Source organism: Xiphophorus hellerii, chromosome 20, assembly GCF_003331165.1.
Source record: "Xiphophorus hellerii strain 12219 chromosome 20, Xiphophorus_hellerii-4.1, whole genome shotgun sequence".
In the NCBI taxonomy this organism is placed as follows: Eukaryota; Metazoa; Chordata; class Actinopteri; order Cyprinodontiformes; family Poeciliidae; genus Xiphophorus; species Xiphophorus hellerii.
This window is the reverse complement of record NC_045691.1, coordinates 29,128,083-29,140,632: the sequence shown is the minus strand read 5'-3', so window position 1 is coordinate 29,140,632 and position 12,550 is coordinate 29,128,083. Positions and strand designations below refer to the sequence as shown.

Here is a 12,550-nt window from a genome sequence, read left to right as displayed (position 1 = left end):
ATTTTAGGTGTGGTGAGATGCTGATGTTTACCTTCCTGCTGGGAGCGGAACGTTAGCGGAGGGTCGTCTGTCTTTGTTGTGAAAGATGTCCAGAGTCACGGCGTGATGCGGCCTTGGGGAATACTGGACCGATCGAGACCGCTCCCTCTGAGAACCCAGTTCATCGTCTAGGAGACGAAAAGTAAAGACTGATCAGCATTAGGTGAAGGAATGGAGGAAACGGATGTGCACTCGTACGGCTTGGCGTTATGGACGTAAAGTTTTATCACGATCTATTGCGACAATGATAAAATAAGAACTAGTTGCTACTTAATTTTTACCTAACTGTACACGAATCTACAAACATTCCCAATTATAATGCAATTCTTCAGGACACCAGTCACATAAAAAAGTGTGATATGTATCAGCTAAACTGTGCACGCTAACTGCATTTATTCATAATTTCAGATTTATTGATACTCTCACTGAACAAACAAACAAACAAAAACAAACGATAACGAGAGTTGGGATTTTTTCAAGCAAAATTATTTAGAATTTATCGTGACAATGATAAAGCAAAGTTAATGTGATAAATGATAAACGATGCGGTAAATGCTGCGTCAAACTCACCATCATCCAGAGTGAGGCTGCCAGAAAGAGAGCTGAGCTCTGAACATGGAGCGTCATCTGAGAAAAACAAACAGAAGAATTTTCATCAAATGATCAAAAACAGGCCGTGTGGAACCTGCTTCAGCGAACAGCCAGCTCCTGTACCTGCTGAGATTAACGAGCCTCTCGGAGCAAGCCTGGCTCCTATCTTGTAGTTATTAATCTCTCTCTCGATGTCCTCCAGCTTCCTCTTGGAGTCCAGGTGGTTGTTTCTTCTTTTCCTCTTCACTGTTTTGTCCAGGCCGTCCTCTTTGAGCAGCCTCTCGGCCGCTTCTACAATCTTCTGCTGCAGGGCGCGCTTGCTCTCCAGGTTTCTGAGATGAGGGTCCTGCAGGAAAAACACACAATGCCCACTCAGTTAGAGGGGAGACTCCAAAGGAAACATGGAGATCTTCTCAAAGAGTTATTGTGTCAGCCTAAAATAGTCACGTTTCAATTTGGTTTCATGTTATTTGCTGTTCTGGAAGAGGAGACCGGTTCAAACCTGAATTTGAAATGCTTTACTCAAAGGATTATGTTCGTTTAAGGCACAAAACATCCTCTTAATCCCAGTTCCAACACCTCGTCACCATAACAAACACACACAGCATCGGCCGTATAAGTGCACACTTTGACATTTCAAAAATAAATTTGCTTAAAGGAAACATGGTGAATTAAAAAAAAAAAAAAACTTCAATTTTTAATAAAAAGTTTTGGTGCTCGGATGAGGTGGTTTCTGTTTATTTCGCAATTATTTTTGCAATTTTCGCATCAATCGAGTCACATGATCAGCAACCAGATGTTGCCACTGATGCAAACCACAAAGAAGAGGAAGGAGAAGGAAAAGACAGAAAGAAGTAGGAGGATCATGGTGCGGCATGTTTTTTAATTACTTATTGTGTGAACAAACATTTTCACCTGTGATTTTATTTGTGTTTCTTAATTAATGGAAACACAGTGATGGTGAAATTGTGTTTCTTTGACATGGGCAGAATATTGACATAGTGTGGCGCACAGTTTGTAGTGGAAACACAGCTAATGTGGCACAATAACTGAGAGTTAACCAAAACCGACTAGCTTCATTACAAACAGCAGAGCAACAGAGTTACAAACCTTGTCGTAAAGGTTCAGGTCGTCCAGCTTGAAAGTCGTCCCGACGCGCCGACGCACTGGAGGGGCTTTCTCTCCTGTTGCCAAGGGATACTCTTTAGGCAGCTTCCCTGTGATCTCCTGCAAATGAAAACCGGAAGTCAGTCTGGATCCTCCTGATTTGAATCTAAACCAAAACCCTGAGATACTCACAGCTTCCCTCATGCAGATCTTTTTTAGTTCTTCAAGCTTCTGTGTCAGTGTGTCTTGAAGGTCCTTTTCTTTCCTTTTTAACTCGGCAATCTTCTCCTTCTTCTGCTCCTCGCTGACTTCAGAGTCCGCAGAACCTGGAGGAAGCGCATGCTCAGTTAACTACAACGCGTCGCCATCGAATCGTAAACCTGCCGTGAAGCCGATGAGCTGTGCAGCACCGGTGGAGATGAGGCTGCCGTTGCTGGCCATGATGAGCGGGTCGTTGCTCTCCACGATGGAGAGTTTGCTGATCCGCGGGATATTGAGCTCGGTGAGGTCCACGGCGATGTCGCTCGAGCTTCTGGTTGTGGTCATGTTGGACTGGGAGGAGAAGAGACAGAGGGATGGAACGAGCCGGAGCAGAAAACATGCTGAACTGGGACCAGGGAGAGTTTTAAGGAAGCTGTTTCAAAGGAAACTGGATCATCCAGGTGGCCTGAGGGTTGCTCTTCAACTGATCTTTGACACAACATGTTCAATTTGTTTTGAAATGATAGCATAATCCGGTTCGACTACGACTGTTCTCGACAATGTTCTCCACCTGTGACATAAATAACTAATCTCTGTTATAAGCAGGATGGAACAGAAAGGCTGTTCCTTTTTTGTGTCGTTATATTGTTATTAAGCAAAATTAGACTAAACCTCAGAGGCGGAACCAGTTACAGCTTATTATAGATCGGATATAAATGCAGCTTTACTCTTAACTTCTAGTAAGAAACAACTATATAAATGCTATACAAAGAGAAAAGAATGTTGTTGTTTTTTTTCCTTTTTCTGAGCAATACTGAACACAAACATGCCTTCCACATTAAGTAGAAAAGACCATTTCTCTAATTTTGTCTCCTAGCTGCTTAGAAGACAAATTACTTCCGGTAGGAATAACTAGATAAACCTTTGGCCATGATAAACCTTTGGCTGGACGATACATTATCCCAGAAATGATTGCGATAAACGATAATGATGTTTTGAAACCATTTCATTTTCAGACTGGATATTATCCAACTCATTTTGATTTATCATGTGACTATAGATTAATTTGTACACTAACATTTTTACCTGTTCCTACATATTTTATTTTATTTATGTTATATTTATGTCATATTTAAATTACTTACAATAAAAATCACCTATTGACCAAATCAGTTAAAATGAACTTCCTTGTAGAATCACACCTCTTGACAAACCAAAAACTAAACAGTTGCATGGTGCACAAACACACACCTGGGCTTCCAGGAAAATCCTTATTAGGTCATTCAGTGTCTTCTTCATGGACAACTACACTCAAAGCTTATCACTTCATGACTTTAACCCAAACCAACACAAGTAGACACAGCTCAAGCTGGAAACCATAGAAACTCACTTTGGTTTGCTTCATGTCCAGGTAGAACTGGTGCTGACTGATGGCCATCGCCCAGATGGTTTTGATCAGAGAGTGGCTGGCATACCAGGAGTGGATAACCAGGCCGGCTTGTCCGAAAGTCCGTTTGGTCACTGTTCTTCTGCACAGGAAGAAAGAAATGTTTATCCTGCTCTTCAAAAATGTTTTCTGACTAAAATTAGAGCCAACAGAGGAAATAATAAATTTTACTACAAGTAACAAGAACTGTTTGAGTAGCTGAGAACCTCTAACTAAAACCTGATAGAAGCAACCTGAGAATAATAAAATCACTATTGAAAAGCAGCAAAAAAAACAACAACTAAGTAAAACATATAAGCCATCAAGAGTGGGTTATAAAGCCGGCTGCAGACGCCCTTCACAATGACGAGAGATCTGAAACGAGGGCGGCGACTAAAACAGGAGCACGGAACAAGAAGGACGAGCCACTGCGGATCAGAAAAGAACAAGCGAAGCGGCCCGTCTGCTGACCTGTGCGGGTCGTTCACTTCCACTGCGAATTTCTTCTCCCGGAAGTACAAATTCTCCAACTGCTTCCACTGAAACAACTGCGAAGAAACAGACGGAGAGAGAAAGAAAGAGAGAGAGGGAGCGGCATTACGTACGGCTGAGCACACAAGCCGGGAGCACTGACTGAAAAGTGGGCTTGCAGAATGTAAACATTCAAAGTCATCTGATGCACATGAGGATGTTAAACAAATATACTCTGCAGAGCTTCAAGTCCCGTCACATGAGAGGGAAGAAGTTCCTAGACAAACACCAGAGGAAAAAGCAAATATCAAAGCAACTTGGGCTGTTTTGCAACAGCGGAGCAGATAGTCAGGTGTCAGTAGCAAACTTCCATCCACACAATTTCTATGAGAGTGAAAAGCTGTGTCAAACCAATAAGGTTTGATTGTGACTGTTTTTTATTTTATGAGTTTTGTCCACAGATTCAACAGAAACTCCTTGGAGAATGTCAAGACGGCAAATTCCTTCCTGGACCATAAATTGTCCCAGAAGTTATTGTGATTAATGATAATATTGTTGTTTTGAGACCATTTAATGTGTTGGAATAGCACAAGTTTGCCTTCTCAAAAACTGACAGACTTTCATTTTGTAAAGCACAGGAAAGGGAATTCTAAATATGAAAATAAAACGACCAAAAACAATAAATAAAACGGAAATAAAAACCATTTGCCACTGAAATCATACATAAGATGGGTTTGCCAAAGCAAACAAAACTGACCATGAAAAAATATCAATCATTAGATGGAAAATTACTGACCTCATTTTAATCTATCATAATTCCTTAATTGCTTATGGTGACAGACTTAGTCTACACTTTGAGTTATTTAAGCAATGCTTATTTCTTTATCAGTTCTGCCTTTTTTTGTCATTTTGTTTTTTCAGGATTGTGTGTTTTTTAAATTTTCGACTTGTGTATGGGAAGGTGAAAAATGACTGAAATAAAAGAAACAATCTGTAACTAAGGAGGGTCAGAGTCCCGGTTGGGCTGTCCAGGTGAACATCTCCTGCTCCAGGGAGCCGATCCTAGCCAGGCAGGGAGCCAGCTTTTCGATTTATTTCGCTCTCCTCTCTTTGTCCCCAAACCAGCTGTGCATGCTGAAGCAGGTCAGGAAACACTTGGCAGGAAAATATCTTGTAGGCCCAAAACCCTAAAATTGACTTCATACCAAGCGAGGAGGGCTAAACTTCCAAGACTTCTTTGGAGAGAAATCTCTCAAAGGCTATATTTAAACCACCAGCGACTCCGAACTTATCTCATTCACTACAGAGATAAACACCATCCATATCAGAGCTCTCTAAAGTCACTAAGATAGGATTCAAAAAGAAAACTCCGACAAGTTTTAAAGTCTTACCGCGGCGGGTGTTTTGTGTCGGATCCTGCTGGAATTCTCTTTGGTTTTATATTCAATCCTCTGACTGTGACTTTCCCACAGGGCTAGAGCTTCCTCGAACAATACTCTCTCTTGTCTGTTCTCAGGGATCCAGATAGGTGTTGCAAGTTTCAGCTGAGGTAACCACTCCCCCCCTCCTGAACTTCAGCCCCCTCCCATTGTGACATCACCAGCACCTTAGGCTGCCTCTGGCTTTCCAGTGGGCTGGAGCGCAGATCTGCTCCTCCTCTTCCTTGTTCTCAGTCAGACCTGATGAGCAGGTTGTGTGCAGGTATTTACTAGAACGGGACACTTCCTCGTTTGGAGGCATTTAAACTCATCTCTGCTTCTGGTCACCTAGGTCTTAAATACTTTAAAGGAACGGTGGGCAATATGGACTTAGGTTGTTATTATGATATTCCGTGGTACTACTGTGAAAACGATAGATATGATGATAAAAACCATTTATTACTTCGGTTTTAGATAACTGTGTGGCTGTGACTGTATTCACCTCAACACAAACATAAATGTTGTTCTTGAAGAAAGTTCGGATTTGAAATATCATGTGCTTCTTCAAGATGCCACTTCAAGGAGGGCATTTAATCATATCTTCAAATTTACTGATATTTATTTATTGTGGAACAGTTAAGAAAAGAGATAAAATAACATTTTAGACCCTGATAATACCTTCGGGTTTGCTGCTTGTCTTTTTTTTTTTACCATCGTTACTTTAAATTTATCAAGACGATATTTAAAAAATCCTTATCAAAACCAATTTTTCACAATGAATAAATGCCCACCCCTACTTTACATGTTTAAAAATGACTAACATCGGCCGATACCGATATTTTGGGCTTGCTTACTAACTCCAGAGCAATTCTGTGAGCCCATGCAAAGGAGTTGGGACTGAGACGGAGGTTCACTAAACACACGGCTGCAGCTACAGCGGAACGGCCCGGTTCAAGGTCTATTCCTGTGTTAAAATGGTTACATGTCACATAGAAGTTCAATAAAATCAACTAGTTTGCGGTTACAATGTGACAAAATGTGAACAAGTCAAATGGTCTGAATACTTTATGAAGGCATTTGTTACTGTAGTCTAGTCCAGGGGCCATTTGTCACCCTTAAAATAATTTTTAAGGGATTTTTAGAGCATTATGACTGAAAGTCTAGAATAGTTAAACTTTGGCAAACAAAGCAGAAAACAGCTGATGACCTCAAAAATTTGGAAATGTTTTTTTTTCTTTTAATAGGAAAACAGTCTGAAGCCCTTTGTAGGTTTTGGATCTGTAATGATACGCCAATTTAATTAAAAAATAGTTTTTTTCTTGAGCAGGTAAAACTAAAGAAAAGAAAAGAAAAATAATTTTTTTTTTTCACTTTTAATTGAATGAATTTTGTGGTCGGCCTGTAGTTTAAATTTGCCAATTTTAGTTTCCAGTGCAAAAAGATTGGACACCATTGAGCTAATCATTCAACTACTGTTGAAATAATAATAATAATAATAATAATAATAATGATAAAAATAAAAACAGTCTAATTTAATGAATCACAGGAACCAGGCAGCAGGATGCGCCTCATTGTGAGAGATTCTCACACCAATTCAGACATCCCGCTTACTACCCCTCTGAATCATTTACATAATACCAACAGATAATAGAACAATAAACACTCGAGTGGATCAGAATATCATTAGAGAAACTCCACTCCTGTGAAACTAATGAGCTCTGGCGGCTGTGAAGAGAAAAGCTGGTGTTGCGACGTGTCAGCGGTGAGACACACCTCAAACTCTTGAGTCACAAGACTTAATGTTGGACAGTTGGAAACAGTCCAACAGATCACTCCGTGACTCAATGTCACTTCTACATAAATAACTTTCATAAACCCAAAAGCACAAGACAAGAGCAAACAAAATGCATCTTCCTGCTCTGATTACGTTTCTCTTGTAATTGCTAAACGTCTAATTAAAGAAGCGTGGCCGTTTGCCAGAAATGCCTGTGGTTTTAGATGGGATCAGCCTGTTCACATCCAGCTCACACCCAACAACCCAAAGACCCCCCAGGGGCAACTAGTCTACCAAAGAAAAATCAGATATAGATGTTTGATTTAAGACACTGATCAAAAATGCAAAATGTGTCAAAGGTCGTTTTGGAACTTGCTTGTGCAGAGTAGGACCGACCCCACCCGTCGCATAGCACGTCACATACCAGCTCCTGCTCAATGGCAACACTGTACATTTCCAGAGAATGACACACGACGAAGAGTTGTGAAATCCTGACGGCAAGAGGGAAACCGTCAGATAAATTAGCCAAACATTAGAGAACATGTTCCCTTCATTATTCACACTTTTGTTAAGAGTCAGACTCTCTACAACTCTTTACTTTCTCACAAAATCACAAGCTCCCTTCTAACTCTGTCTAGTTTTCTGTTTTAGACGCGCAGGCTTTGTAAACGGGATGTTCATATCAGTAAAGGCGTAGCTTTAAGAAAACCCAGACTTCCTCTGATGAAGTCTGATGATCAGGCTTCATCAAACTTCTGATCATTCTTACAGAACAGGAAGCGACTCCCTGCTGGTGAACATGACTTATTGGCGTTACATAACAACATAAAACTATGATTATAGAAAATGTATTTCAATCATCAGCTCCCAAAGCAGGTGCAAAAGTCCTCAAGGTGGAGGCGAAAAAGACCAACATTGGAAAAGCAAAATAATTATCCCCCATTCTAAATGATGAATTAGAATCAAGATTCAATGCACACAATCTGATAACACCAGATATGGATTTTCTTTAAGCATTCTCACTTGATTTTGATGTAAATTGTAGCACAATGCTACTTTCTATGCATCTAAAAACAGGACAATGTGAACTGTTAACCGACCTTACACCAGTAATAACGGGACAATGTCAGCATCCCCGGCTACCGCAAATAACAGCTCTGTATTGTTTGATCAATTGTGTTCTCTCTGAGTCCCAAACAGACAGATTACAACAATGAATGCAGCCTGCTGAGAGGGGCTGGCCAGAGGGCAAGAGGGAACGGCTCGGGTCAAACAGAAGGCTCTATCTGTGCTGCCCAGGAAACTCTAATTTAACCGATACCGCACTGAGCTGAGGAGACAGAAACGGAACAGCCTGTTTCTCCGAACCATTCCAGCACCCCAAGACTTTCACCGCTGTCCCACAGCTCTTACCTACCCCCTGCCCTCCTTCCTCTACAGCTGGCAAAGGGCCAAACCTGTCCCAGTGCTCTACAGCTTCCCATGGAGCGCCATAATTACACATCCAGGAGGAGAACGGAGGAGCAGCATGCTGTGCCTCTGCCCATTAATGACTCAGATTTCAGCATAACAGCACACCCTGCTACGTCAACAGGTTCCTGCCATGCAGCAGCAGCGCTCAGTCTAATGAAACCGGCTCAGGAGAAATTAACACAAAATTGTGGCAGAAGGGAAGGAATAACTTCACCACACATTTCTGGTGTATTTCATCAAATACTTCTGATAAGATTCTAATCCCAGTTTAAAACGTGAAATGATAGTAAACTCTGTGTTATTCATTTGGACTTTCCTCCTGCATTGCTTTTCTAAACTTGGCCAGCTGAGTTATTTCCCAATCATTGTGCTGGTGTTGACGCTCTCAGTGTTTGCTCTGACACTTTACAGCCTTGAGTGCACCGAGGACACGGTGACTCACTAAACTATTTTTCTCCGTCTGCTTTCCTCTTCCTCCAAACCTGGGAACCAGAGACACAAATTACGCCTGTTTAGCCGTATTGATAAATCATTAATCTTCTTACACAAAAAGTGATAATTCCGGCGGTTCCTGCAGCAAATGTGGAGTTTTAGAGATGCTAAATATTTTTTCCTTAATCTGCTGTAATCTGTTGTGTCCAGAGCTGAATGTTAGAAAACAACAATAAGTTTGTTTTTAAAGTAAGCAAAGAATAACTGTAACACCGAATCTCAAATTGGTTTGGGAAATAAATAAATAAATAAAAGTGCTTAAGCAATGAGGTATGAAAGTTGGGAAACATGAGAAGAATGCAACAGCTGTGAACGATTCTACCTTTCTTGGTTTCAACTTATCCTGCAAATCGTACTGGCCGATGCCTTTATAGCTGACTCCCAGCCACCATGGTATTCCTTGCTTGTCCTGTATGAACAACAAAAAACACACACACACAAAGCATAGAAATCGTTAGAACGAGCTTTATTGGTGGAGTCTGAAAAAGGAGGCCTATTACCAAAGTTATTATCTCATTAAGATCAGAGAAATGGTAACACAAGAAGAGATCAAATACGTGAGAGGTACGAAAAAAACCCCAAAAAAACCCTGCTAAGCTGACAGAGACATTTTAACGTGGCTGTTTGATCTTTTCAAAACACCTTAAGTTAATAAGGCCTGTTCGGGGAAAGGCAGATCACTTCGTTCCCTAAAACTCACTAAACCACGCTCGTACAGATGTTTCAGGATTACAAATTCAGCTACAGAGACCAGATGAGTCGTTCACTCTACAAATCTGGTCTTTATGAAGGACTGGCAGAAGAAACAAGCCATAGTATTTCTTCATTTAAAGGTTTGCTGCCAAATATATATAAAAAAAACATGTAGAAGAAGATGAAAAAAAGTCTTAAACCTTTTGGGGTTCATGCAAAATGCAGTTTGATAAAACTGCAATTCATTTGGCACACACCATCCCCACATTAAAACATGGTGGTGGTAGCATCAGGCTGTGGGGATGCTTTCCATTAGCAGGGACAGAAAGATGATGGGCACCACTTCTTTTAATTGCAAAGTTATGTGGAGAAAAAAAAAAAAAAGACATTGTCACCAATACCTGATCTAGAATTTTCTTCACTACCTGGACCGATGCAGATATTAATATCAGATTGGTGCAAAGCTAATATGAATACTTTTGCAAGGTAATGTATGACTGTTCAAAGTTTGGACCGCTGTATGTTAGGGCAGTGCTGTTACCTTCACAGGGTAATAATGAACTCCATATGTGGGCAGAGATTCCACCAGGGCCAGATATCTACAGCGAGAGAGGAATAGGTTAACAGAAATTCAGCTACTTACACTTCATCACTGTCACCTGATATCTGTACCGCAACTGACAGACGGGGATTTAAGATCCAGCCGTTGAGAGACCGCAGTCATTTACAATGACAAGCTGATCGATTTGCTTTGGGGGCTGTGACAGAGGGAGGGGAGAGACCATTGATCAGTTCAAGGACAGAAATCATTTGGTCCCAGGGAAAGCACGATGGAGGACTTCCATGCTTCCCAAGGCTTGGCAGGCTGCCTACTATAGAAGCAGCCTTCTAATTAATGACAGTCTGGCACGCTGACAGCCACCTCTTCTAACTGCAGCCACCACAGTGCAGACATGAGGTTAAAGAGGTGCAAGCACATGCAGACTCTAAGGAGAGAAAGACAGAGGCAACACTGTCCGTCTTCACCACACATACAGTCTTTTCTGTTTGTTTTCCAAACTTACTTTACGATGGCTTGTCCTCTGGTCACTCCCTTGAGTTTCTTGTAATGTTCAATCACTCTCTCCTCACTGCGAATGAGAGGATAAAACATTTAATGAATAATCCATCAAGTGTAACAGATTGTGGCCACAGAGGGACTGTTATGCGAGGGCTCTGTCTTTGAAGCACATTCAGTCCGCTTGTGACATCACAATGAAATAAGGTATCCCAAGCAAAAAAAAAAATTAACCTCCGAGAATAAAATATAGGTTAATAAAATACACATAATTTTTGTTGTATTGATATGTATACAAGGATGTCTTGTATGTATGCATTTGTGAAAGTCCACTTAGTAAAAATATATCTGGGTCACAACTTTTACCGGAACTTATAAAAGGAACAGAGGACACTTGATTGAGAAGAGAAAGGGGTGTGGCAGCACGCTGGAAGAGACGCCGAGCGACGGTCCGAGGAGCTTGCAAGATTAGCCCGGAGAGAACTGACTGCTGGACTAAAAGCGTGGCCAGAGCAATTCACAAAGGGGTCAAAAGTCTTCTGGAGGCAAGGTAGAGCCACACGGAGCGTTGACCGGACCCGAGGCGCTCGCGATCCAGGCCTGACGAAGGGAACCGCCCGGGCACACAAACGCCGACCCGGTGAGACCCTTCCAATTTTTTTTCTTTCTTTCTTGTATTTTTGGTGCACGAAGACGGATTAATATTTTTGGGCCCCAACGTTGTTTTTTTTTGCGCAAACGGAACTTTATTTTTTTTGGATTGCCTAATTATGGACTTTTTTGATGGACTATTATTATTATGAACTATTTCTTTTTCTTTTGATTTATAGGCTGGGTTATGGACTTAGATTTGACTGTTTCGTTGTTTAATTGTAAAAAATTAAAGAGTGACGGGTAAAATACTATGATTTCAGGAAAACAATTGATTATTAAATGTAGCGGGCAGCTTGTAGCCGCTTTAGTGCGCTGATGTGTCCCATCTTTCTTTTCATTAATGAAATCGTTTTTCTAGCATTGTTTGATGGTCATGCTTATTACCAAATTCGTATAAAAAGAAGTAAAAGGACTCACTTGAGCGTGTACATTTCCCGTTTATTCGAGGATTTTGTTACACGCTCATGCAGAAAATGCAGCCTAGCCCGTTGATAACGTTCATCTACTAACCATGCTAATGCCTCCCATTTACTTCTCACTGTAATCAGCTTTTATTAGCGCAGAGCAGCTTCTCAGACAGAAAGATAAAAGTAGATGTATGGTGATGTCTCCGCTCATTCCCAATGAGGAAGTTGCTCTGACGTATCTGCTTGATTTCAGCGAGAGGGCTTGCAAATCAACGGTGGCGGTGTGGATTGGAGAGTCGGAGGAGTGCCTCAGACAACCAGAACCTCTCAGCATCTCCCAGTCTAATGAATAAATGTAATTAAAGTTCAGAGTGTAGTCAGCTGTTTTACAACAAAAACATCCTCCTAGTAACAGGTTTCTAAACACAGAGACCTGCTTCTTTGTGGATTTTATAACTGGTACCTGACCTACAAGCTTCTATTTAAACGGAGGAGATCGTAATAATTTCACCTTTAAGTTATTGGCTTATTTCTTATGTCTAAATCAATTGAGTTGTAGTCATTAAACGTGATCAAAACAGCACTTTAGGGATTTTTTTTTTATGTTTCTGACCGATTGCAGTGTCATGGTTGATCATCCATCTTCAAAAACCCTGAACAGCCGATTCTGATTTTGGCCGATATTGTCAATATTTTTTGACAATATTGTCAAAAAATAATAACACAATATAATTTTTGAATACCTAG

General features: G+C 40.9%; 1 protein-coding gene across 7 annotated transcripts in view; it reads right to left on the bottom strand.

The window, feature by feature from the left end:
- The window catches only part of frmd4ba (FERM domain containing 4Ba), a 56,272-nt gene that overhangs the window by 5,676 nt on the left and 38,046 nt on the right, over window positions 1-12,550 (bottom strand). For all 7 annotated transcript variants that reach the window (XM_032548719.1, XM_032548714.1, XM_032548715.1 and 4 more), the window contains exons 9-19: window positions 10,750-10,815; window positions 10,227-10,284; window positions 9,315-9,401; window positions 3,836-3,912; window positions 3,329-3,467; window positions 2,148-2,289; window positions 1,930-2,063; window positions 1,741-1,857; window positions 754-976; window positions 610-666; window positions 32-167 (exon numbers count right to left, since the gene is read on the bottom strand). In XM_032548719.1, the coding sequence (XP_032404610.1) occupies window positions 32-167; window positions 610-666; window positions 754-976; window positions 1,741-1,857; window positions 1,930-2,063; window positions 2,148-2,289; window positions 3,329-3,467; window positions 3,836-3,912; window positions 9,315-9,401; window positions 10,227-10,284; window positions 10,750-10,815 (1,236 nt within the window). The remainder of the gene's footprint in view (window positions 1-31; window positions 168-609; window positions 667-753; window positions 977-1,740; window positions 1,858-1,929; window positions 2,064-2,147; window positions 2,290-3,328; window positions 3,468-3,835; window positions 3,913-9,314; window positions 9,402-10,226; window positions 10,285-10,749; window positions 10,816-12,550) is intronic.